This window comes from Clinocottus analis, unplaced genomic scaffold (assembly GCF_023055335.1).
Source record: "Clinocottus analis isolate CAN_PGR_092001 unplaced genomic scaffold, fCliAna1.0.p SCAF_33, whole genome shotgun sequence".
Lineage (NCBI taxonomy): Eukaryota > Metazoa > Chordata > Actinopteri > Perciformes > Cottidae > Clinocottus > Clinocottus analis.
This window is the reverse complement of record NW_027176076.1, coordinates 806,330-833,248: the sequence shown is the minus strand read 5'-3', so window position 1 is coordinate 833,248 and position 26,919 is coordinate 806,330. Positions and strand designations below refer to the sequence as shown.

Sequence of the window (26,919 nt, the reverse complement as noted above, 5' to 3'; positions counted from 1 at the left end):
CCAATGCCAGTTTGTAATGTTTCCAGTCAGGACGGTTTCTCTCCTCCTCTGTAAAAGTTAACAAAAACTTGGCACCAGCATTTTGCTATCTTAAGTTTCCTCAAGGAATGCAGCTGTTTCTGAGCTTTTTAAACCTGAGTGGAGATGTGGGATGTCAAATGATGCTGATTCCCAGGAACTTGAAACTGTTCACTTGCTCCACCTTGTTTCCATTAATGTCCACAGGGATGTATGTCTTCGCCTCAAAAAATCAACAATCATCTTCTTCTTCAGTAGTTTGTTGTGCACCACTCTGGAAGCTCGTGGATTTCCTCCAGCAGTATCATTGTTTGTAATATGTCTGTCTGATGATGCATTGCAAAAAAAACACCCAAAGTTGATGTTCTTTTCGTTGTGTCCACGCAGAATGAAAAACTCAGCTTTGAAAGGACATGTTCAGAAGATAGTATCAACAAACTCCGCAAGGTCAATGCTGAGTTGAGGGTAAGAACCGATCAGTGAAGGACTCATCTGTTTGTCTTTGTTATGAGTTCAGCGTTAAACATCTAAATGTTCACAGGCCGAACTTGAGGAAACCCTGATTATGTCGACGCTGAGAGACCGAGAAATCGCAAAGGTTGGTCTTTTGGGATATTTTTCATCAGATACAATCTTCTGTCAGCCTTCTGTCTTTTAACTTTACTTTCAAATGTTTTCGTATAGAAAGAAATTCTTATGGATAAGATGAAGAACTCTCATGTGGAGAATCACAGCATGATTGAGGTACATTATTGTCTTAAAGCAAACACTTTGAATGTGAAAGTAGTGTTGTTAATATGTAAATAAGTTACTCTTATTGGGCATGTCATGATATAGAGTAGAGTAGTTACTTTAGATCATGTTAAATCACAAAAAGAGACATATTTTAAATGTGATGTGATGTAAACACATTTGAAAAAATATAAACAATATTGTCCAATAAAACCATATTGTCTTTCTCTTGAGCAAATTTATAATGTCAGTATATATATATATATATATATATATATATATATATATATATATATATATATATATATATATATATATATATATATATAAAACAGGAACACTGATACTTTGAAGTATGTTGTATTTAAAATGTGCTTATCATTTATTTAATGGTTTGAATGGACATTTCGGGTGGTATTTATCACGTTGACTCTGTTCTGGGGTTGCAGGGTCTGCAGTCAGAGCTGGTGAGGTTACAGGAACATTCACAACAAGTTCTTTTGAGGTACTTCTATGTCCAAATCTTAATGTTCTTCTATGAATCTATTCACCTTTGTTTGACTAAGCAGAATGAAATTGAACAGCAGTGACAGAATTATGCATTCAACTTTTATGTGGTGTTGTTACTTTACTGCTTCATTATTTTTATTTATTTACTTTATTTATGAGTTTGTTCTTATTGTATTTATGTTTCATCTATCGCACTGTTTTATCAGGGTTTAACTCTTAGTTTGGCTTGCTTTGTTGAGCCTCACTTTACAAAACTTGTTTTTAAAGGGGCTAGTTATATATATAAAGAAACGAGGGGTTAAGTGTCGTGCTCAGAGACACTTCGACGTGTGAACTGTAGGGGGACTGGGGGTCGAACCGGCTACCTTGTGGTAACGGGACGACTACTCATCCCCCTGAGTTACAGCCGCCCCAAATGAGTGTTTTTATTCTGTTTGTTTCTGACAGGTATGACAGACACTGTATCAGTCCTCAGACTCTCTATAGTCGAGATCCTCCAAACCGCCGCTCTCTGCAGAGCGAGATGCAGGATATGCAGCAGGTAAGAAGTGCATGCTGTTTGCACGTGACCTTTTTTTATTGTGCTGATATTCTGTTTCATGTTGACAGTTATTCTTCTGCCTTCTTTGTCTGCAACAGCATCACAGAAATCCTGACGACAAAAGCCTCCCGTCCCTGCACACACACAATGATGATATTCACAGCATCTTCCACAGGATTAAGTCTGCAGAAATAGCTCATCTTCTGCACAATACTTATCCTGAGAGGGTGAGGAGAGAATCAACGGAGGATCATCATTAATACACGCAGTAACATGTATGCGTATAAATCTGTTATTTCGTGTGTCTTCTCTCACATGCAGGACTTTGCTCCTATAGAAACAGAAGAGAGGCCTTTTGCTCACCAGCAGCAGCAACAGGCAAGCATCAAGCAGCAGCTTGTCAATGTGTATGTGAGTTTTTTACCTCCCTTTTTCCTGTTATGGTCACAGACTGGATTTGGTTGATGTTAGTCTCTATTCTAAGAAGCTTTCTCCAGCTAATAAAAACGGGTGTCTGGTTTTGACAGTATATTCATTGGCATCTTCGTAACGTAACCTATAAGAGTTACGATCTTCTGTGTGTTATACTCTCTCGAGGATAAGTGCAGTTTTAGTACCCCTTGGTAACTACAGACATAACAGTGTGTAAAAGAGATGTTTATAAAGCTGGGGTGGTGGTTTCAGGCTGCAGGAGCTGGAGCTGCACAAGTGTGTGTGGGAGGAGAAAGGGGAAAAGGTGGAGGAGCGTTGGAGCGCCTGGAAGAAGGAGCAAAAACAGAGCCAGACTCAGATCCAGGAGGCCAAGAAGGTGGCTGTGGTGAACTGGTGGAAAGCCCGCAGTGTAGAGGGGTCTAAGACCCAGACAAAAGACACCCAGTCAGACCAGGAGGCTCCTGATACAAAAGTTAAGCTCCAGCAAGCAGAGCAGACGATCATTGATATGAGGGAGCAGGTTTCCCTCCTGCAAACCTCTCTAAGAACTGCACAGGAGTGTGTCACGGAGAAAAAGAACAGCCGTCTTCATATCGACAAGGGAACCAACACTGAGAGAAAAGAACCAGACAGAGCTGTGAAGAAGGATCAGAGGGATGCAGCAGTGGCCACGGATATTACAAGTGGAGCCTCAGAGCAGGAGCAAGCCCAGCTTCGGGTGACCACAGACGGCCTTCTGGAGACCCTCAGAAGGATGGAGGCGATGGTCAGCAGCGCCCTGGAGACCGCCCAGCTGGTGAGAGAGAGCGAGCAGAGGGTGAGCCAGGTGAAAGTGAGGATGGAGAGCATTACCCAGAGGGTGGAGGAGGCTCTGGTGCGAGCAGCCGACACGGACGAGCAGCTGAATGTTCTGGAGGCCAGGATCACAGAAAAAGATCAAACTCAGGTTTGTCTGTGTTCAAAATCGGTTTGCTTTTCCCCAGAGTAACAGTTAAAGTCGCCTGTTATTAATTTAATGATGTCGAATTGGTCACAATTGATAAAAAAAAAGTTACAAGTTGCTCTTCGAAAAAGTATTCTACCTTTTATTTAGTTATTTATTATTTGAAAAGCACCTGCAAAACATTTTATATAAAATCAAATGTTGTCCAGAGAGATCATGTGTGTCCAGAAAAAAAATTGTAGTGGAGTAGAAGTATAAAGTAAAGTAACACCTGAAATACTCAAGTAGAGTACAAGTACCTTGAAATTGTATTTAAGCACTTGATAAATGTACTTAGTTATATCCCATTAATTAATTTGTTAAGTTAGTATTGACCCAATGAGGTAAAACTATGTAATAGTTTAAAGGGAATAGCAAATATTAGATCAATTTCCAAAAAATGTACATCATTTGGCAAAGCGAAATTGAGGTTTTCTTATTTCCTCCCATCAGAGTAGACTGCTGACCCCTTGTGGCGGTCTTGATGTCTAGGTTAGGAACAATGTTGTAAAGGAGTGTGCAAAAATGAAAGTTAAGCTTTGGGAGGATTGTTCATGTTCACATTCAGCAATTGGACTCTCAACCACAAACAAATAAGACTCAGAACAGTATATGTATGGTAATAATACAAATATTTGTACTAGTATTAATCTTATAATCGTGATATCAGATCACATAAATTGTAGCTCTGCAACAGTCAAACACATAAAGTTGTTGTGTTGTCTCTTTTAATGTCTCCTATGTAAGACAGTGATCAAACTATTCTCTCCGTCTGTACTTTCTTGAAGTCTCCATGTCCCAGTCTGCCAGCTGATCCTGGATCAGACATCACAGGCTCTACCGATGAGTCCGTTGTGGAGCCTGAAGACGTAGACGGACTTCCTCTTGCTCCTCTCATCCAAGAAAGCAGGGAGCCTCCACAGCTACCTATGAATGGTATGATGGCGTCATTATAGTGTTATCGTGCCTATGGGGTAGTCTGTTTGACACTGATGAATTAAAGCTAGTTCCTTCTCGAATGGTAACTCTTAAGGCTGTCTGAAAATAGACATAGCAGATATTTAGATTGCACAGAATAGCTGGTATAGAGGAGGAAGAGAGATTGAGCTCTGAGGGAGTGTGTGTTATCCATCAAAGGGAGCCATGGGAAAAATTAGGGGGGTCAGAATGTTTTTTATATGTAAACACAGTGAGGGTAAGTATTCTTTAGCTGCAGGTCATTTTTAATTGACAACACAATTGTTATACTTTCTTTTTGTGAATGATCGGGTTACAGTCCACTGACAGTTGAGATGTAGTTCATAATTTTAAAGAATTGTTGTTCAGTTTATTGATAAGAGATAGTTTAAAGGGTTTGACACTTCCTATGTTTGTGCAGTAAAAAAGATGCTTCAGTGAGTACTAGTTAGCTTTAGCTTACCATAAAGACTGGAGAAAAGGTTAAACAGATAGCCTAGCTCTGTCTAAAAGTCAGTAACTTCAACTTCTGTACTGTAAACTATTCCCGGGTGAAACTGAATGTTTGTGCGTTATTTGTTAAATAACTGTAGAAACTACATTTAACTTTTACGAAACCTTTTTGGACGCCTTAATATGGAAAATCTGTTGGATGTTATCCTCATCGTTTTTTCTATTTTATCACATTTTCCAATACTACTAATGCTAATACCAATCTTATGATGGAGAGGAGAGTTTGAAGCATGATATTTTAAATAAACAGACAGTAACCATCTGTGTGTCAGTTTGATGTTACGCACCTCAATATGTGGTTGATGTGTGATACAATCTAGTCATTGTTAATGTGAGGAAGTTTCATTGTATTTGGAGCGCTTCCCACACAGTAAGCTAGATGTTAACATTATCTCAAGAATACTGGACTCTTTGTACATTCATCAGGGACAACATAGATTCATTTATAACACAGCATTAATGAAAAGAAAACTAATAAAAGCTGTTGTGAAACTGCATGTCATAGACACACAGTCATAAGCCTGTTTACTCAGTTTAACGTGTTAGCATGGTAAGAGTTGCATATTGTTTTCTGATAGTTTACCGAATGTTGGCTTTTAAATGTCTGTAAATGCTGCAGCTGATGCTCTGTGTTTTTGATGGCATCTCGGGTACAGTGAAGTACTCTGCCTCCATTAAGCTTTTAAAACTACTTCATAATCTGTCTTTATCTATCGTACACAAATAAATCATTACTATAAGATAGACACGTAACTATAACATAAAAAAAGCAATAAAACTTGTTTTTAGGTTTTATGTTACAAAGAGTGTGTGTGTGTGTGTGTGTGTGTGTGTGTGTGTGTGTGTGTGTGTGTGTGTGTGTGTGTGTGTGTGTGTGTGTGTGTGTGTGTGTGTGTGTTGGCCGTAAACAGTGTGCTCTTTGATGGGGAATCATCATATTAATGGACATATACCTTAATATACTGTGTCTGGAATGCAAACTGATTTGTAGTGCAGTATCTTAAGTGTAAATGAGGTAAAATTAGGACAAAAGTTTAAAGGTTAGCACAGCTGCTAACTGATGTGTGTCCTCTAACAGTCAAAATTCTTGGCACCATCAAATAAGACACATAGTTATGTTTTGTTGTATGTATTCGGCCATATTTGAATCATGCTCGTTTAAACCCTTAAAGTGCCCTAATACTGCGCAGCTCTAACGTTGCTCTACAAAAAGCCTCTAAAGAGTGATTAGCTATTTGCTTGATATCCAAGCTTAGACTGCCCAAAGCAGACGACGCAGTCGCGGTTTTCAACCAGCGGATCAAGCACCTCATGTACTCTAAATCGTTGCCAGGATATTGTTGCCCCTAGTTATCTAGAGGTGGACGAGGGTACTTCCTGAAACAAGAATTACAATAGTTCTAACGATCAGATCAATATCCCGACGCCAGCATTAATCTCACAGGACAGAACACCAAATGGATTTTTTTTTCACATTTGTTTTCTTATTCTGTTTCTCTCTCAAACACACAGACACACTGACATGTATCTGACCTCTCATGACATTTGCATTGCACATGTGTTCCTGTTAAATGCAAATTAACGTTTTCCCTGTGTGTCTGTGCTCTGGCTTCAACAGGAGGAGGCAGCTGCACTAAGGTAAGACTGATTATTTGTGGCACGACTACACAGCTAATTTAGTGTGGGATTTTGTATCTGTCATTTTTTTTAACTGGCTTTTTGGAAATTATTGAAGTTTCTTTTTTAGAGGATACTGATGACCACTTTTAAGTGTACCAATGTAAAGATAGCGTTTAATTTGACTTAGTGGTTTTGGCAGAGGTGGAAAATAATAATTTGAGATACTGTACTTCATTTAAGTATCTACTTCATAGCTGAATATTGTACTTCATACAATACTCCCCCGTGTGTGTGTGTGTGTGTGTGTGTGTGTGTGTGTATATATATATATATATATATATATATATATATATATATATATATATATATATATATATATCTACAGTACTGTATTTTACGTTGATGTACTGAATAGAAATACCTTCAAAAAGATAATTTGCTCCAGTTGAACTAAACAATAAGAACATCTGACTTTTTTGCACGAATTGCTCCTTTGATAAAAGGTTCTGTTTTAAATCTCTTAAGATCATCAATTCTTGTTAATTCAAACCTTGATGCTGTAATTTGCTGTGAATGTCAGCTGCGTTCCTCCAAACAATGTTACTTTGTGTGTTGTGATCTTTTTTACTCTCAAGATTCAGGAGGATCCCTGGTCTTAAAACCCAAATCTCTTACCACTAAAACGCAGCACAAATGGTGCGAGGTTCGACAATGCAGTCTGACAAACAATAATGAACTTCAAGAGCTCAGAAGTGGATGTGTGGATTCCTCTTAGGCTGCAGAGTAAACACAGATTGGATGGACACAATCTATCTATCTCTCACAAACATGCACTCTCACACAACAACACAGGAACTATTCTCCTACTGCTCACACACTTCTATTAGAGAAACAAACCCTGCAGACAAGAATAACAGTAATTTTTTTTTAACTTTATACATAAGTTTTAGTTGAGGGATGATCAGTGGAGCAGCAGCCTGAGAACACAAACACGCACACACACACGCACACACGCACACACGCGCACACAAACACACACACACACACACACACACACACACACACACACACACACACACACACACACACACACACACATACTCCACAGCAGCCCAAAGAGGCATACAGAGCCCTTCTCCTTAAATGGTCAAAGCTCCCAGGAGTGAAAGAGAGGCTGCTGCTGAAAAAAGACAGCGAACAGAGGGGACGGGAGAAGGAAGGAGAAGCCCCGAGGAAAGAGGATATTTCTGAGGAAAAGGCTAAGAGTGACAGTTTGACTGTGGGGAGGCAGTCTGAGTTGGAGAGATCCGCAGGAGTGAGTGTGTTTCTCCACGACGCTAGTGGTGGATTCAGGTAACGTGCATGCTCTCTATGGACAGGTTCAGATGATCGGCTGCGTGGAACTGTAGTGTCTTAGTGGGTGATGGATTTAGGTCGACATGGGACTCGCAGGTTCAGCGGCATCAGCCGTCTGTTAGCGTCTTTAGCTGCGTCAAACTTGTGCAAAAAGGTGTGTTTTGGGCCTTTTGGACAGCTGTCGGTTTGACTTGTGCCTGCTGGGGTGAGTTAACATCATCCAGTCTTTGTCTGGAACTCAACGGCATTTGTATTTCTTCTTTCTGTTTGATCATGCGTATAAAAGTCAGTGACTCTCTGCTCACTCACCTGACTGTTCATCTCTGTACATTCATTTGTTTGTTTCTGTCTTTCTCACACTTCCGCTGTCCTGTTATCTCTCTGTTGTAGCTCTGTAGCAACCACTTCCTCTGCTGGCCCTGTATTCTTGGCTTCACACAACCAAAGTTTAAACAAATCTGGCAAGAGGGAGTGGGCTTATGTAACTTATGAGGAGAGGAGGAGGGTGCCGGTCTGAGGGAAGCGACAGCTAGGCCTGGCAGCAATGAGAAGTACATTTTGTCACACATTTATTTTATGAGATGATTGTGTCCTTTAAGAACACACTTGCCCTAAAGGAGTTGTGGTACAGGGTCTGTCAGTGGTCAGGCTGGCTTGTTTGTTCTGTCCTGTTCCCACCACAGGAAACAATCCGAGTGATTCAATTACTCTGCAACATGTATCTCAGTCTCATGGTCTTCCCTGGAAACAGTCTGAGCCTCTTGCAGTGCAGGTTAGCATCTTTGTTTGGAGTCAGGATTCTGTCCTCAGAATATATTCAAACTTGTTGAGTTGCAATTGCAAGCTCTTTTGGTTGCGTGGCAGAAGTTTTTTCTTCTTCTTAGACATAGGTAAACAGACATGACAGTACAAATACAAGCTATTAAAATTACATCTGATTCATCTGTTCTTATTCTTGTTTGTCTCATTATGTTAGGATGAAAACACCTAGAAAAAGTTGAATTTTAAGGAATGAATAAAACCTGTCATTAAGGTTTATATGTTTAGTCAGTCACAAAAAAAAAACAGGTGGTTGTTACCAAAGCCGCCCTGAACTCCAGGGGCAATTAATTAATTGCTTTAGAAATATTTGGTGCCTTACTCAATATTTATGAATGCAGAACCTCCAGGCTGACCTCTTTTACTCTGATTTGATTTATAATCACAGAAGAAGTAGACTTAGAAGACTTTTCATACTTTCAGTTATGAGAATCAGATGAAATTAAAGTTTTAAAGGTTTTTAAATGTCTAATAAGTCTGGTGCAGGCTGAGAAATAGTAATGTAGGAATGTAATGCTGTATGACAGTACTTGTGTAGTCAGGAAATATCTTTGCAGATCACTGGGAGACTGTTAAACAACCCATTTCCTCCCGAGTGACTCATAGCTTTTCTGTCCCTATATGTTCTCAAGAACTTGTCATGTTTGTGATGACAAAGAACAGCACACTGCATTTTCTGGCCCAGAATTAAAAGAACATTTGTCATGCATAAAGTGCATGCCATACCTCTGAAATATCCAATAATTCCTCACCTTTCACTCGCCTGCACGCCTTATTCATCATCTGCACTGACAGTAGAAACACAGCCACATCCGTGCTGGTCATGCATATGTATTTCTTTCTATTTTTGGTTCGACCAAACAATTGGCCGGGCATTAGCATCCAGCACAAAATCACTGGCGATACTTAATACAGACTCTTTTGTGCACTGTGCTCCCTCAAAGGGTTAAATCTGCTATGCGCTTAGCTTTGCATAAATGTGCTACTAAAAAGGGAGGAGCGGTGAGTTCAAACAATGGTTCAGACATGTTGCACACATACGATTTTATTAACAAATTAGGTTGTGTTTCTCTAGTTAAGTCAGCCAAGTGACTGATGCAACATTGTTGACAAACGTCAGTTGGAATGACTGAAACCTTGAGTTGATTAATCAATTCCTCAAGTAAAAACATTTAAGGAACTTTGAAAGCAAAAACAACAAATGTTTACAAGGCTCCAGATTTGTAGGTAAGCAGAATATAGTATTTTGGGAAAATTGAAGACTTCACTCAGAACTTTAGGAAATTATATATTTTTTTATTATTCATTGAATACATGTTTAATCAAGAAAATAAAAATAACTGTTATTTCCACCTTCTATTATTAATGCAGCATAGCACAGGCTTTGTTTTTGATTTGGGAAAGACGTGAACATGAGCAGGCCATATTCCAAATACAATATTCCAGTCACATGTATCTGGGTGCACAGATGCACAGATGTTTATATTGTTCGTAGCTGATGCTCCAGAAATTCTTATCATTAATATCATGAATATATGCAGTTTTTACTATCCTGCCTGTGGCTCAAATTAGCACTCTGGATCCTTCCCAGTCTTAGGTACAAGTTGTCTCTTTCCTCAGTTGTCGTGATTGATCAGTTACTTTCCCTTTCCTCATACCTCGTATTGTCATTTTTAATTCAACATGCAGAGTAATGATTTCTCCTCTTGATTGTCTTCCATGCTTGTCCCACACAGCATCTTCTCACAAGCCTTCTTTTTTTACAGTCTCTCAGAAACTCATTGCCTCAGTCAGCCTGTGAGAGGAAGTAACATTGAGTGTAATAACCCAGTGGATCTCCATCAGTGTGCTGCCTGAAGAAAAACATACTTAACTTTGTCACGAGGCTCAGGCATGAGTGGTGTTCATTTGCATTTTCAATCACTCATGTTGTGAAGCGGCTAAGTTGGTGATGTGGTGGCTGGAGTTTGTGCCCAGTTTTGTTATCATTCTGTGGGAATGTTGCTGTTTTTCTTTGTTGCTCCACAGACCATCACTCAGATAAATATGATGAAACTAACTTATCTTTCAATCATTTTATTTTAAGTTTATACAGGTTTCACGCTAAATGTTACCCTAAAAATAATACTACATAACATAGCAGCTAAGTATACAAATGATCAGAAAAACAACAAAAAACTTCTTTATTAAGGAATAATTTAATTATCTGTCTTAATGCATATTCTTTTCCCCAGTGAACTAAATATATTCTAAAAATGTAAGGTGCCCTGTGACATTTTCTTGTAAATATTAAGTGTTTGTTATCAAAGCCTTGTCCTGTCCTTGGTGTGTGCGGGTCCCCCTGCATGTTTTGTGACAATACAAACTCAATGGGGATCCACTGGTCCAACATGGGTCAGGCACTCCCCATCTTTAAGTGATACTTGCTGAACTTCCTTTGACTCAGGGTGGAGAAGAGAGTGCAACTGTCTGTCCACTACGGTGCTTCATTGATGGCGTGGCTGATTGAATGTTTTATGACATTTTTACATTCTTGTCTTTAATATTTACCTCATATACTCACTATGAATGAATGTATTCTTGTGAGAGTTTTGTGTCAGATGTTAAAGCCTTTTGGGTCAAAATTAGCTGCTGGTCCAAGGCAATGACAAATTAATGACTCTTTGAGCCCCTTTTATATCAGGTCACAAGGTACAAATCAAGAAAAATACATGGTATGAATTCCCCCCACGCCCCAAAAAAACACAAACATGTTGGGTATCAAATTAAACATAAAAATCAAGGCTTCAATAATATTCTGGGATTCATTCATGGTGTCTATGTGTTTTATTAAACTGGAGTTAGCCAGTAAAACTTCCTTCAGAAATCGCCATTCATTTAAGAAACACTTGTTTTTTTATGATTAGCAACTAATGTTCAATAACTACCTGCAGTTAAGGATTTACTCCAGTGATACATATGTGTTTACTCATGCATAACATACTTGTGTTTGTGTCTTCGTGTTTGCGTGATCGTGCAGCTCCTGGAGGAACACTTCCTGCTGGGATCTCCTCCTGAGCAGAGTGATCATAGCATTGAGGAGTCCTGTGCTGACCCCTGCTCCATCGAGACACCTTTTATTTTCCCCCACACTCGCTCACGCCCCCCACTGCTCCACACCATGCCCACACTGCCTGAGGAAGAGGAGGATTCGCCCGAGGATCTGGACAGTTCGTCCAGCTCTCCCTGTTCAGTGAGTGTCACTTTGTGAAGCACATATTCTGTTTTTAAAATAAGCACGTGAGGCCATAAAATCTGTCTCAGACTAATCCATTTTGCTTCGGTGAGGAAATTCTATCAATGTTGCTACTGAACATCTGCCCTCAAGGTTTCTTTTTTTGTTTTTTTACCTCAAAATGCTTCTCATAGTTTAGCAATAAAACATGTGATTAATCGCGCCTACGTAAAAGTGCAATGGACCCTATTTGCCAATATCTTCCTAAGTTTGTGCTTGAGAAAAGCCTATGTCAAATTCACGACTTAAAACCTAGAATATTACCCGTTAAATCATAAACATCCCCATATTGGAGATATATCTTGTTTCAGCATTCCAGGATATCATCTTGAAGGGATCAGATTCAGGAGTTAAAGCAGCAAACTGTCCTGCAGACAGCAAAGTGTTAAAACAGTCCGAGAACATTGTCTTCTGCTGCAGTCGCTCATAAACACACAGGCAAGATAAGACATCTCTGCAGAATGTAAAGAAGCTGTGTAATCAAATCGTCAGCTCATATGCCAACACTATAAAAAGTATCCTCCTTTACTACAGCGCAGCCATGGCCTTTATGCAGCATTACCACCAGAAGGAATCCTTTTTATTTGGATTCTAGTGCAAACATAAGCAGAGAGGAGTTCTCAGGGAATTAATGTTTGATCTCAGTCTGTGTTTACTTGCCTACCTTCCTCTCATGGTTGAACAAGGATTTGGGAATGAACAGAAAAAGATTGAGCGATAATTTAAGAAGATGGGAGGTTCTCAAAATGTTTGAAACTGTGAAACTATGAAATTGTTCAACCGCTGCTCCAATCAATTTCATTCATGAAGTCCAGTTTAATCGTGTCACTAGGAGTGCAATTTAGTCTGTAAGAGTAGTTATATAAGTTGGTCTGTGGCTCTGGATAGACGGCCCGCGTTGTGAAAGGTGTTTGATCTCGCGTTCTGTCATGAGACCAAGACTCTGGCTGTCTCGGCCTCTGCTGCTTTTGATTTTCACTCTTTTGTGAGTCCAGTGACTTTATTTTGAGCTTTTTAAATTGCTGAAGTTCTCCTTTAAACAGATTTATGTGCTCATATGTAACCTCATTATTATGTGTCTCTATCTCTAATGAATGACTGGTCCTTAAGAACGTGACAATGTTTTAGTGTTTGCAAACGTGTCTGGAGTCCCTGCAGTTAAGTCTGTATGAGCAGCTGGTAACATGGCCTGACTGCAGACACATTCGCAAACACTAACATTTTCTTCCACTACTGCCCGAGGCTAACCACGCTCAGGTCCATTAAAGGCTTCATTGTTTGTGGTCACTCTATTTAATGTTCATTTATTTGGAAATATGCCCAACTGTAGCACAGTATGAACTTCATTTTTATCTATTTTTGAGGCCCTGACTTGTTGTTGTTGTTTTTGTAAGGATGTTGTTTTAAACCTTTTATTATGTCTGTTAACAGTGTGCAAATACAATGTGTGTGAAATGAAGGAACAACATATATTACACCTATGCCAGTTCAGCTGTGACTTTGTTTTACCATTGATATTTGTTTTGTTGTGGTTTTTTTTTTACAATTTCTTTTTGCACAGTCGACACCAAGCAAAATTCAAGCTGTCGTCATGACTGCCCCCACCATCGTCTACCCACAGGAGGCCACTATTGTCCAACAAGATGGGCTTCTTCTGGAGCAGAGCAGGTAATCGTCCATCTCAAACCCTGAAACTGCTTTTTTTTCTTTTTTAGCAGTAAACAGAGACGGCGTATCTGTATGATTACTGTTTCCTCTCGCTCAGGCCACACAGTCCCAGAGCTCGCCTGGCCAGAAACTCCACTGGAGGACCCATTACCACTGTCGGTGGGTAAATTCTGTACACACACTCACACTCACACTCACACGCACACACTGCAGCTGCAATTATCAAAAGATAGCCACAACTCAGTGAGAACTATCCTGATGTTAACATTGGCAACATTCGCTTTAGTCCAGCATCAAGTGGACATTTGTAACTTTGTTGAAAGATCTGTCTTCCAAGTATGAATAAAACCAAAATGTTTTGAAGAAGCTTCACCACACTTCGACTAAGGTTGGCCATCTGTGTCCTTAGAGATGAATTCTACTCGTCCCACGTGCCTGCGATGCTTTCCAGTTTTAAATACCTTTGATGTTCAGCCTGTTGCCCTTTTCTGAAGAGAGTAGATAAAAACATCACTTACTCGGCTGAACATCATCACCTGATGTATTGGCTCACATCCATCTGTGAATTATGTATTTGCATGAGACCGAGAAATATCTCTTCAAATCCCAAAGCACTTACATGTATATTTTTACAGGCTTATTATTTTAAAACCTTATTACCTGATGTTTGAGCAAGAAAACAAGCATCTTGGTTAACATTGCTGTTTGTCTATAACTGCATTTTGTGTTTGTTGCCTTGACAACTTGACAAGACAAACAACCACAAAACCAAAGTATACTTGTGCATGTGTGTATTCTCTTTCTCAGACAGCACAGGTAATGTAATCGACCTGCTGAAGGATCAGCTGCCGGAGCTGCAGCTCTCTGAGGAAGATCGACAGACGAACCTGGAGCTACTCCAACAGGCCAAGAAGGTCAGCGACCGATTCCTGACACGTCGCGGCCGCCGCTCCCTCACTGACTTACCCACAGGTAGCGAATACACAACACACACACACACACACACACACACACACACACACACACACACACACACACGTGATTCTGAGATGTATCTGTTTTTAATTCACAAATGTTTTTTTTTTCTTTTCCCCACAGGTCTTTCTCCGACTGCAACTCCGTCAACCTCACCGTGTTCATCTAGAAGCATCTCACTGGTTGTATCTCCTCAAACTGGTAATGAAATCTTAAAAAACACTGTTTACAATGTGTTTCTAACTTTTCTACCTTATTTTTCTATTACTTTTGGTCCATTGGACTTTGCGAGAATGATCTTGTTGGTTATTTTCTGCCGTTTCAGCTGGAGGACAAACAGAGGCAACATGTGTCAACTCACAGTCAGTTGGGCAGGTAAATAAATGATTGCTATTAAAAAACAACATTCACTCAAGATGGTATGAGTTCATTTTATTTCCCTTTGCTGTGTTTTTAAGTGGTGTTTTTTGAAGTAATATTTCTTAACATCAGAACATTTGCCACGTTGTCCTCTTGCAGCATCTGGAAGTTTCTTCAGTGCGAGATCAGCCTGATTTGACAACACAGGATCAAGAGGTGTGTGTGTGTGTGTGTGTGTGTGTGTGTGTGTGTGTGTGTGTGTGTGTGTGTGTGTGTGTGTGTGTGTGTGTGTGTGTGTGTGTGTGTGTGTGTGTGTGTGTGTGTGTGTGTGTGTGACAAACTGTATTTGGTTTGAGTAGGTTTGAAAAAGAGTAAATACATGCAACAAAATAAAAGTTTCTTCCTACAAAATGTACACCTAAAAAAAACATCCTAATACTTGAGACAAAGGTTGCAAAAATGTATACTGAATTTCTTTAAGAGGTTTTTAATCATGCTAGCGGGGCCGTGGCTCTCTATGGATGGCATTGTCAGCGTCTCCACCCCTTTGGTCTAGACATACATTTGTACAGACATTCTTGGTTCCCGGATGAACACCTCATGACTTAAACCCTTCAACCGCTTTACGTATCCCAATAAATGTCTCAATATCTACACGGTGAAGTAGCATAAGGGGGTTATTAAGACAATGTGAATAATACATGTAATAATAATAGTTATTATCTTGCCAACCTCAGGGCAACAGACTGCTGGTGGACTGGAGGCCCTCTGAGAAGAGGAAAGTGTCCTCTGGGACTCTAACACCACGTTTTGCTGTTCAGAAGGAGAACTGTGATCCTGCCGTACCTAAAAGTCCTCCAGCAATCGGTAAAGCAGATGAGGGGCCAGGTCGAAACCCTGGTCAGGCCCCGGCCACAGGGGTGGCCAAGCCCGTCCCTCGACCCGCTACTCAACAAGCCCCCTGTACAGCAGAGATCAAGACGATTGGGGCTTTCCCTCCGCTCATGAGGGCTGTTTCCTGGGATACTGTCGGCACCCTCAATTCTAGAAATGGCGTCCCGAGTTTCCCTCCAACAGCAGAGGATACCTTCTCAGAAAAGCCCAGGGATGCTGCCTTAAAGTCCCCAGGGTACAAGGACCTCCCTGCTCAGCCGGGAGGTGTACAGAAACTGTCTAAATTCAGAGAGGTAAAGAAGCGGTTCGGCAGATTACGTTTTACTGTCATTCTTTTTTTTTTTTGGTCCTCAAACTCCTCCTTAAAATGTTGTGCAATGGCTTTGTGTATACAGGAGCACAAGCTTATGCGTAACCAAAGCATAGTGGGATCCAAGTTACCAGACTTGAGTGAAGCCGCTGAACAGGAAAGAGGTAACAGTGCATGTCTTCCTTCATGTCCATAAGACAGAAAGTACTTCCAGCACTGTGTTTAGCAATGTCGACAAGGGTGGGCACTTCCTGAATCTCAGGGAAAATCTGTGCCAGTCAGCAAATTATGATGATAATGATCTGTTCTTGTTTTTCCCCCCTGTGTGCCACCCATTTACTGGCAAACTCATAACAGAGAAATACATGTTGTTTGCACTTTCTATCAGCAGATGGCATAATTGTTAAAGTACTTAGGGCAAAGACTCCCTGAGGAAGATGAAATTATATGGTTTTATGTATTTTGCGTGTTTTGGAAAGAGACAACACTGGAGACTTAAATCAGTCTCAAATTTCTTGAGACTTGAATCAAACCTTATTGGAAAAAGCTCAAGGAACTGGCTTTAGGACTGATGTATGCAACAATGTGTCTGCAGGAGGTCCACCTTCTCCAAACCCAGCCAGTAGTGAGGAGGCAAAGGAGAAGTCAGACGCCATGCCAAACATTTCAGATGTGATGCTGAGAAAACTCAAACTCCACCGAGGTCTACCAGGCTGGTGCGCAACACTTGCTGCTTTAGTTCACTTTCATCTTTTGCCTAGTTTGTTCTGTCTAATCGATAAAGATATCGCTCCTTATTAACAACTGAACTTTATGTACATTAGTCACGATACTAACAGTTCCTCTTTGATTTCATTCCAGTGCACCCCCACTCACTGAAAAAGAAGTTGAGGTTGGTATCAGATCTGATCAGGATTTGGGTGATTCTCACACAGTATTTCTGCTAAAGAATAAAGATACAAAGTCACAAAAACATCATATTGTTAACCTTTCATGATAAGGAATTGAACGTTGTCCATTCCTGTTTCAATTGTTTTTGTTTCTCTGTGGTGCGTTGCTTGTGATTGTCTGCATTTTAAACAAATACATTTTAGAATTGAGGAAATAGACTTATTTTCTCTGTTAGCTTTGGACAGAAACAGGCTTGTTGTTTCCCCACATTTTCAGTCTTTAGAGTGGTATCAATCTTCTCATCTAACACTCGGCAAGAGAACAAAAACGTATATTTCCCAAAATGTTGAACTATTCCTTTTTATAATTGAACATTTTAAAATCACTTTTGTGGTCTATATAAACCTGAACTGGAAATTCCCTCATAATCTTTTCATAGAATTTTTCCCAAAAGAAAATGTATTCAATTGAATTTTCTGCCTTCAAATATCTGCCTTCAAAATGCTCCAAAGTAATTACCAGTGTGCGTGAGTCTTCATACAATGGTCATAAAGTTGACTGCCAACTATAATCTGTTTACTTTGAGCAGAAAATTGTGCTCTCACTGCTGAACATTCGCCATGTGTTGCCTAATGTTCATAATCATCAGTTTTTTTTTTACCAAAGTAGTTTGACGGTGTTTGGTCAACAGGAACGTGCTTTTCTGTAGTCCAAGGAGACACTTGAGCTATTTCCTGTGGAGAAAAATGCAAACATTAGTGACGCTGTCAGACTCGGCTGCAGCCTCTCTGGCTTCTCCCACTGGGATCTGTTTGGATCAGCAAGGTCATAGATTTCCTCTCCGTTGTGGCCCATGTATGTGCAGACCTGCTTTGATCAACTCAGCCAAACATCAAGTGGTCAAATGTCAGAATCACAGCCTGTTCCCGATGCTTTCCTCATGGATGCTCGGTTCTCCCTCACACGATAACCAATCAAAATGCTTCGTAGTATTAAGAGTATGCGTGTGTGCGTGTCCGTGTGCGTGTCCGTGTGTGCGCGCGTGTGTGCTGCACTGTGGGAGAGTTTTCTAGGGATTCCTCTGGGTTGGTGTGTTGTCATCACCAGCAGTTCATCAGTCTTTAATGTGCCATTCCAAGTGTTATATTGCAGTGACTTCCTCCCAACAGAACGCTTTTGTCCAGCTGTCGCTGGCATTTCGTAATGACAACTACACTCTGGAGATGCGGCTCAAACAGGCCGAGAGGGAGAGGAACCTGACTGAGGAAGACACGGAGAAAGAACTGGAAGAGTTCAAAGGAGCACTGAAGGTCAGAAGAAGAAGAAACATTCTCTCTGGCTCTTTAGTGCTTTCTCATCTGTTTAATGTTTCCTGGAAATGTCCCACAGTAAATATGTATCTTGTCTGAATCCAATCCCAGGTACAGGACAGGACATTGATGAACACTTGGTTTTCCCGAGAGAGTTGTAACGAGGTGGTGTTGTTGCGTTTCTTCTAGATGACTTCGCCACAGTGGCAGAATTTGGAGCAGCGTGAGGCCTACCAGCGCCTCATAGAGACGGTAGCAGTGCTGCACCGGCTGGCCACGCGGCTCTCCAGCAGATCAGAGATCGTCGGAGCAGTTCGACAGGTGCAGTCATACAAACGCAATCTGATGGCAATGTGAACCGAGGAAATGCAAAACAGATAAAGAGATTGCTGCATTATGTAAACATACAGCACATCTTTTTTTTTGTCAGCAGGGCTCACTGTGGTGCCTGTTCGGCAGCATATAAATTAATTATGGGAAAGACCTTTATCTGATGTCATGGCTGACCTCATGCTGGCCAAACCAAACATCGGTTCAAGAGCAAATTTATTGTTTTGCAGTACAAAGGTCTTTTAGTTGTTTATAATCCCAAAACATTCTGCTGAATTACTGCCCTTTTTTCATTTATCTTTTCCTTGTACTGCTATCCGTCTATAAATAACAATCTATATATACGGCTATATCAATTGCACGGAAATAAAGGCTCATAGATCACTTAAGATTACGAGAAGTCTCTTAACTTGCAGTCTGTTTTCTTGACAGCCACATTTATATATTCTATTCTTTGTGGGTTTAACTAACTTGGATGTGTGATAATCCCATACCGTAGAGGGAAAAGGCAAATATATGAAGCAGGATATGTTTTAACAATAAGGTCTCTTCCACAATGTGTTTCTCTCTACAATGTGCACATTTTAACAGCTGTTCCTGCATAGTTTGATCTCACTGCTCTTTTCAACCCTGTTCCCGAAAAGCCGTCAGCAGTTTTGAGTAAAAACCTCTGATCAACCCACTGCACGCTACCTGCTCAGCACCAAATAGCTGACACGCAAACTTAACAACTCGCGGGTGTAAAAAGTTGAATGTAAAAAGACGGTTATTTGGGCAGACCAAACCATATAACAAGAGTACACCAGTCGATGTTGGACTTACATTCATCCGGTGGCTAAAAACACAACGTTCATGGGAAGATACATTTTTGTGTGTCTGTCGCTTGCTTCTCAGCTACTCTCACACAGAATTCAATTGTTTAAAGTCTGTTTGCTAAAAGGTTCTAGGTGTCACATGTCTGTGTATACAGTAGATTGTCTTGCAGTATTGACAGATTTTCTTTGTGCGACAGGAGAAACGTATGAACAAGGCCACCGAGGTCATGATGCAATACGTGGAAAATCTGAAGAGGACGTATGAGAAGGACCATGCGGAGCTGACGGAGTTCAAGAAGCTGGCCAACCAGAACTCAAATCGGTGTTACGGGGGGTCCGTAGACACTGGAGGTAAGACTGGTAGACAGAAAATATATTATATATTATTATATATTATATATTAAAAATATATTATTAACTTTATTTAAAGAGTTAGGGTTTGAAAAAGCATGCACCTCTTGTTTTAACATCATTGCTGCTTTTCACCAGGGCCTGACTACTGTAACTGAAGTATCTTAATACGGTCTTACTGAGCAGCTTCACTGCAGCTTTGGCAAGAATACCAGTGTGAAATTAAAGGTTTCTGTGTGTCTGTGTTTGTCTCAATAAAGATGATGGAGTTCCGCGGCCATCAAGGTCAATGTCCCTTACTCTGGGAAAAGTAAGTGCTTCAGTTTTTATGTTTTTTAGTGCTGAAATAATTATTTGATTAAGCATCAGAAAATAACAACCTTTTGATAAAAGATGAGTTATTATCTAAAGGTCATCTTTTAAGCACATTCTTTGATTCCAGCTTCTTAAACTGGAAGATTTGTTGCTTTCTCTGTTTCATATGGTTTTAATTTGAATGTTTGGACTATTAGTCAGTCACTCTTCTTTTGGCGACATCATCATGCCTTTGTAGGTGTAGTTTATGTAAAAGAAAAACAATGTTACATTCCTGAATTCTACTTTTTTTATCCTTCCCACTGGCCCATGTTCTGTTTTCCTCACTAGGCGCTGCCCAGACGTAGGGTGAGCGTAGCAGTGGTGCCTAAATTCAACCTCTTGAACATCCCAGGTCAGACCCCAGCCATAGCCGGCCCAGGCCCCAGCTTTGGATCTATCGCTGGTGCTGCTCTTCCTGTCCTGGTAGGTCGTCCTGTCCTGTCCTGTTGTGTCCTGTCTGACAAAAAATAAATTGCATATCAAGCATTTAATGTAGTGACACCCACTCTGTTGTACATGGTTTATACCTTAGGGGTATCACTTTGTTGTTCAATACTTTGTTGTAGAAATACATTTTTCAGAACATTGTGTTTCTTTTTATTTCAAAATGGACCAATAGGGTTTTGTAATGTCAACCATTTGTCTCTTATTGTAATTGTTTTATGCTGTAATTGGTTCTTCATTCTAGTCCAAGTCATATCTATAATAATTGTCAGTGGTCGATAGTTACCAAATATATTAACTCAAGTTCGGTACTTAAGTACAAATTTGAGATTATTGTACTTAACTCTACTCTTTCCAAATAAATAGGAACACACATTAAGATTGTAATAAGGTTATAAAAACAATTATGAAAGAGTCTTTTTGAGGTTTCTTGTAACATTTCAGATATCTTTGAATCGTTGTAGTCCCCCTCAAGAGGCATTTCCCCTCTAGCTTTCTCTAACAGTTACTGTTTATTTCGTATTATTCTAAGACGGCAATCATTTCCTTTCACAATATTTAACACTCTCCTCTTCAGTGTGAAGCCAGTTATGTGAAAGCCAACGCTCCCTCCGAGGCAGCACAACCAGCAGCAGAATGGTATGTTTTGTGCTCTCATGGTGTTTTCTTGCACACACATAAACACATGAATGCATACACAGTGTGTACACATGCCATTGCTTGATTCCCAAGGTCCCCACACAGCCCTGAAACAATGGGCCAAGACAAGCCTGAACTTGTAATCATTCTTATCAAAAGCATTTCGTGCTGCAATGGGACCTTTTGTCTTGTTTATGTGACCTTCAGGATGTGTTTTACGGTGTAGAGAAAAGCCCCAGTGGGTGAAAATATCCCTGACATCATACAAAATAATCAAACCCTGCTGCAGTTGATGGATATGCTGTTCCTGGGTCATAATCTAAACATTTGTGCAAGTAGTTTGACAAAGTCCAGGCACAAGTCTCCAATCATACCCTGGTTATATAGAGAGTCTGAGTGGAGCTCTCAACTGTCTAGATGTTATGTGAGGAGACAGGAATAGTAAAAACAAATGTGCAAAGTGCCAGCACTATATCATTTTAGTTTTCGCCTGCGATAGTGTCGGTAATGCACACTACCCCGTCAGTGCGGCAGGTTGTCTGTTATAAAACAAGGCTGTTGTGTTGTGACGGAACCTCAATGTGCTCTCCTCTCGGTTGTGTAACCTCTGCTGTGATGCTGGTGGTGTCTAAGGATGATTGTTCTTTCCCATTTGAAACAATGCAGTGGAAAGGGTGTGTCGGAGCAGGAAAGTGTGCCAGCCAAGCCTCCAGTCAACTTGGAGGAGATCAGAGCAGAGATCAGAGCTGAGCTCAAGGCAAAGATTGAGGAGGAGTCGTATAATAAAGGGTGCGGTCGTCTCTCCTCATCCTTAACTACACACAAACACACTTTGAAGACATTGTTGTTTCTTATTATAAACCACCACATATATAGGACTCCTCAGTTCTGTTGTTCTTGTTGTGCAGGTGTATATCATGTCAATATACAGAGGCTTTGAATAAATTCCACGTTATACGTTACTGCCTGAGGGCAGGACGTAAATATGAATACTGTATATTCTTAGATCTTACTGGTTAATGTGAACATTTCAAATGCAGCATACAAGAAGGACTGAAGCAAATCAAAGTTCTCCAGGAGGAGAAGCAGGAAGAGGAAAATGCTGCAGAGAAATTGCTGGAATCGAAAAATAAAGATGAAGAGAGTGGAAAGAAGAGAAGGACAAGCAGGTAAACTGAACTTGTTGCTTTAAAAAGAAGCAGCAAAGGGTTGATGAAACGTCTTCCTACTTGATACAACAACAACAACAACAACCACAGTATTGCCTGCCACTGACTTCACTGCCATTGTACAACATTGTAAATTACAGACACACATTATTTATGTTGCTCTACATAGTTTGCATATTATTTTCCATGATCGTAAAAAATACAACAAAAAGAATAAGGTGAAATTTAATTTAAAGGAGTAAACTGCCTAAATCCATTATTCTAACAAACACATACTCAAATTTCCCCATCCTTTGAATGTATAAATCATTCTCATCATTCAATATCTCTTTGATGATGTTGTTTTTGCTGCAGTAAATGTTTAAACTGTAGACAACGATGAACAAATCCGATGTTAACTGTATGAGGTCATTATCTCCAAAGGAGGATGGAGGAGGTCCTGGTTCTTCTTGGTCGGTTTTGTCCCAAGATTCCCCTGAGTCGACGGCTTCTCTGGATCGCCCTGACACTGTTTGTGGTAATGTGTCTGGTTATCAGTATTTTTACATTCTTCAGTGACTACTACAACAGACGAGAGGACACGTAAGCAGAGACAGACTTTTGTGTGAGGCAAGATCAAGATCTTTGGACTGAGGGAAGCAGAACAACCAAAGAACCCAGTCCAGAACCACTGTGGCAGTCGAACTCCACCAGTTTACCATATCACCGCACTCGGACTCACTTGAATACATGACCCTGACTCTCGAAGGGCCAAAGACGTTCTGGGAGGTTTAACGGATACTGTTGCCTTTGTTATAGTTAACAGTTTAATTTTATTTTTGTTTTGATTGAACAACTTAAAGATAGTACATGTGTTTCTCTGTGTGTGTGTATATATATATGTATATATATATATATATATATATATATATATATATATATATATATATATATATATATATATATATATATATATATATATATATATATATATATTGCACCATATGAAGTAAGATGCTTATTTTGGTTTGAGTAGTTTTTGATAATAAATATGGCATTTTCTGTGGAATACTGCAGTAGAAAAAGTATATATTTATCTAAACTCTAATGTTATAAGCATAATCTCTCAGGTCCAAGACCCAAAGAGATTTCAATTAATATTTAAAAACATATAATATAAAGGAATGTTTTGTTTAATTTTCTATGGAGTTTATTTAAATATTTTCAAATAGAAGCATATTTCAAGGTAGTTCCTTGGTTGCAATATTTTGCAGTTGATGGTCCTTGATTGTGCCATATTGTCTTTAGAGCACTGAGAGATTTATTCTTGTATGAGATCACTGATTAGATGGCATGAAGCTTATTTTGATCTTCTTTGCATATGTGTGCCTATACTTTGTTGTGCTTTTTTTTGTGGATTTGAGGATCTGCCACTTCACCTTTTTAAATAAAGGTGCCTGAAAATATATTGCAGTTGTTTCTACTGAGAAATATAAGATGCTACCAAAGTGTTCTAACATATACACTGACTATTTTTGGCTCTTTTTGGGGCAGTGAAAACAAGTTGCACATCGACATACCCTTTTACAGTATATGGTGAGCTTGTTGCTTAAATACACACTCTGCAGTTTTGGCATCATTATTATTCATTTGGAGTCTCGTTTCTGGCCTCCTGGTAAATTGAAGTTAAATATGTACTCTCATAGCTCTGTTTTTGGTTACTAGCAGCTATTGAGTTGTAAATACAATAAGTCAATGTAGCTGCTGGCTGCAACTGAACATTTATAATTTATCTTGAAGACAACATAGTGCTATAGATCTAACTCTAAAGCTAAATATATTATTTTATGGCTCACTAACATGAATGTTCTCACTTTTCAACCCAACAACATTCTTATTGGAGAAGCTCAACGACCGCATACACACTCAAACACCTTAAGATAAGTTAAATATCTGCTCTTTTCTGTTGCCCATGATTGTCGTTTTTATGCCCTCATTGACACCTCACATTTGACAAAAACACTGCTGCGTGTTCGTCAGCTCTGCGTCATTTCCTGCCGCCAGCCTGTGTGGAGATGTTTTTGTGGAAGTGGGATGTAGTTGTGTGCCAAGATCTCATCAGAGGATACCAGAGATCATGAGCATGTTCATGATTGAGTAATTACCCATGGGAGGAAATCATTTGGACAGGGTGCACTGACTTCTGACAGTGTCAGAAGTCAGTGCAGATCGCCTATAGAAGGACATACCAATCATACTACAAGCTGTATTTTCACGAGAGCGATGAACTACATTTTGTAGTGCATTTCTGGAGCTTTATCTCCTGTTGGCATATATATATCTTTTATCGCTTTGTCTCCTGGGCCCTGCTCCGAGAACATATGATGGCTCTTGATGTGGCTTGGGAGCAGTACTTCCCTCTTCCTTTTCCATTACCTTCTGGTAATGACCAAGTCACACGCCCCAGTGACCAGGACCAACCCTATTTAACCCTGCCATTTGGCTCACAGGCACAAGCCGTGCATCACTTGCCATCACTCTGCTTTTGTCCGTCTCCACTCTGACCAGTCTTAAATATGTTCTGGCTTTGCTTCACATCGCTGTTGTCAGTTACTGCAGTCACCTCTGATCAAAAGACTGAGACAAGCCACATCAGAAGTAAGTGATTCCAGCAGTTTTGATGTTTATTTATTTTGTAAAATTATATTTTTGGTATAAATAATATGTCTGTAGATGCATGTAAACAACTCCTCCTCTGAAAAGTAACTAAATAAAAAAGTGTTTTGTATCCTGTGTCCAGTTTTCCCAGCAGCAAACCAAAGTATTGCGGGGGTATTCCAGGTTAGTAACTTCAATAACCTCAACCAGCCTCAGTACAACTTCAATGCCTCTGATGCTCGTAAGCTCTGCTCATCCCTCGGAGTCAACATTGCCTCAAAAGCACAAGTACAGGAAGCTCTCACTAGAGGTTTAGAAACATGCAGGTAAGACCAGAGAAGAAATGATCCTCTCAGTCGTCTCAGTGGAGTTTTATGAAAAGTCCTTGATGTTGTGTTTGGATTTTACTCAGGTTTGGATGGATTGATGAACATTTTGCAGTCATCCCCCGCATCAAGGCCCTTTCTACTTGTGGCCAAAACAGGAAAGGCTTGGTGAAATGGCGAGCGTCTGTCACACAAAAATTCGATGTATTTTGCTTCAATGAATCAGGTATGACGTTTTCATATGCATTTTTTTTGTCAAGTACGATAGATGCAGTATTTTATGGAATATATTGTCATTCTAGCAATTCTCAACACTGCACAAGGTTTTTGTTCTGTAAACCAAACGTACACATCAGAGGGTATCAACTCAGATTAGTGTGAGTAACAATTTATGTAATTACATTTTGACTACATTTGGATTTAGATGCATTTAATGTATATTCTACAGAACTTTTTTTTGGCAGAAACCCATTCATAAATGCCTGCATGGGTTATCAAGCTGTACAAGGACTTCACTTTCATAACGTAGTTGCAAATTGGAGACTGAAACAATTTTTTGATGAACGACCATTTCATGCCTTGTGCTTATAGAGCAGGTTTCTAATCTCTCGTGGCTTTTCTTTTTGTACATGCACAGATGCTGCAACACAATTAAAGGATGCAGCAACTGATAGCCTTTTGAACAGGAGCGATTACTCAAGGAAAACTCAGTTTCCTTCTAAAACAGCAAGTCCCACCCAGACCACACACTCTACATCTTCCTCCTCCTCTCTTCCTTCTTCCTCCTCAACTTCTAAAACCATAGACCGGGAGGCACAACCAGCCCGGTTTGTTGGCAGCGCACAAAGCTCTGCTCGAGGTATGAGAAATGTGTTCTCAAGGGAATTAATTCTGTGGGGGAACGTTTTGTCATATTCAATTCATACTGCAAAGAAAATATAGTATAACAGGGGAAAACATACAAGTAAAAAGTACAAAGAAACATACTTGGTGTGGTTTTTGTTTCTATGACTAATGCCTTTACCCTTTCATGTTTTCCCAGTGAAGGCTATACTCATCACCTCAATGTGTGCCCTTCTCCTTACTGCAATAATCATCCTTGCATATATAAAAATGTAAGTGTTTTTTTCTATTTTTAGATTTATTGTGGTTAAATGTTGCTATATGACAAAGTACATAAATGAAAAGTGAATTGGTTCTTAGTGGGTTCTGTACAACAATAAAGTGTCACTGTATAACAGCACTGAAGAGCTGTGGATAAACTGATAACACACATTCCAGGTACTACTTAATCATGTTTGTTCCTAATACCTCAAGAAGAGCATCATATGATCTGTTCCACTGTCTCTGTGAAAAGGAGGAGGAGTCGTGCTCTGAGCTCTGACGCGAAGCAGCAGCAGCAAGAATACATCGAGACTGAAGAGTGGACATGTGGGACGAATGTAAAGGAAACCAATGAAACTGCTCAGGAAGATGAGAGGATGCAAGTTGAAGAAGATGCAAGTTAAACCGCGTTCTGATGGGACATCTCCATGGACAACTACTGAAAAATGTTATTTTAAGATATTGTAACCATTATTTAGTTTGAAGGAAATGTAACAGATTGGCATTGGGGAGCTTTTATTTTTGTATATATTAAAAGTGTGCATTAGTGTGTCCATTCATGTGATGTTATTACATGGTGCAGTT

The 26,919-nt window shown here is 39.9% G+C and overlaps 2 protein-coding genes across 2 annotated transcripts; both read left to right on the top strand.

Moving 5' to 3' along the window:
- The first annotated feature begins 706 nt into the window (after window positions 1-706).
- mrvi1 (murine retrovirus integration site 1 homolog) lies at window positions 707-23,129 on the top strand. Its single transcript, XM_068596017.1, has 28 exons — window positions 707-762; window positions 1,200-1,255; window positions 1,708-1,801; window positions 1,900-2,028; window positions 2,123-2,208; window positions 2,486-3,179; window positions 4,004-4,151; window positions 6,304-6,323; window positions 11,500-11,712; window positions 13,316-13,422; window positions 13,520-13,581; window positions 14,230-14,394; window positions 14,521-14,598; window positions 14,723-14,772; window positions 14,917-14,973; window positions 15,495-15,944; window positions 16,047-16,125; window positions 16,557-16,677; window positions 16,823-16,853; window positions 18,022-18,162; window positions 18,352-18,483; window positions 19,505-19,658; window positions 19,919-19,968; window positions 20,304-20,438; window positions 21,037-21,098; window positions 21,765-21,887; window positions 22,139-22,267; window positions 22,691-23,129. The coding sequence occupies exons 1-28, from the start codon at window positions 715-717 to the stop codon at window positions 22,851-22,853; spliced, it is 3,777 nt and encodes a 1,258-aa protein (XP_068452118.1). The 5' UTR covers window positions 707-714; the 3' UTR covers window positions 22,854-23,129.
- Window positions 23,130-24,822: 1,693 nt separating this feature from the next.
- Window positions 24,823-26,887, top strand: lyve1a (lymphatic vessel endothelial hyaluronic receptor 1a). Its single transcript, XM_068596041.1, has 6 exons — window positions 24,823-24,904; window positions 25,047-25,230; window positions 25,317-25,456; window positions 25,868-26,089; window positions 26,273-26,345; window positions 26,588-26,887. The coding sequence occupies exons 1-6, from the start codon at window positions 24,823-24,825 to the stop codon at window positions 26,736-26,738; spliced, it is 852 nt and encodes a 283-aa protein (XP_068452142.1). The 3' UTR covers window positions 26,739-26,887.
- The last annotated feature ends 32 nt before the right edge of the window (window positions 26,888-26,919 follow it).

What these genes read in the sequence shown, in the direction of transcription:
- mrvi1 (XM_068596017.1), top strand. Translation starts at nt 715, where the DNA reads ATGGATAAGATGAAGAACTCTCATGTGGAGAATCACAGCATGATTGAG. An exon ending in AGAATCACAGCATGATTGAG is followed by an intron (nt 763 to 1,199) that starts GTACATTATTGT and finishes CTGGGGTTGCAG; the next exon opens with GGTCTGCAGTCAGAGCTGGT. An exon ending in TCACTGAAAAAGAAGTTGAG is followed by an intron (nt 16,854 to 18,021) that starts GTTGGTATCAGA and finishes TCCTCCCAACAG; the next exon opens with AACGCTTTTGTCCAGCTGTC.
- lyve1a (XM_068596041.1), top strand. Translation starts at nt 24,823, where the DNA reads ATGTTCTGGCTTTGCTTCACATCGCTGTTGTCAGTTACTGCAGTCACC. An exon ending in CGCACAAAGCTCTGCTCGAG is followed by an intron (nt 26,090 to 26,272) that starts GTATGAGAAATG and finishes ATGTTTTCCCAG; the next exon opens with TGAAGGCTATACTCATCACC. An exon ending in ATCCTTGCATATATAAAAAT is followed by an intron (nt 26,346 to 26,587) that starts GTAAGTGTTTTT and finishes CTCTGTGAAAAG; the next exon opens with GAGGAGGAGTCGTGCTCTGA.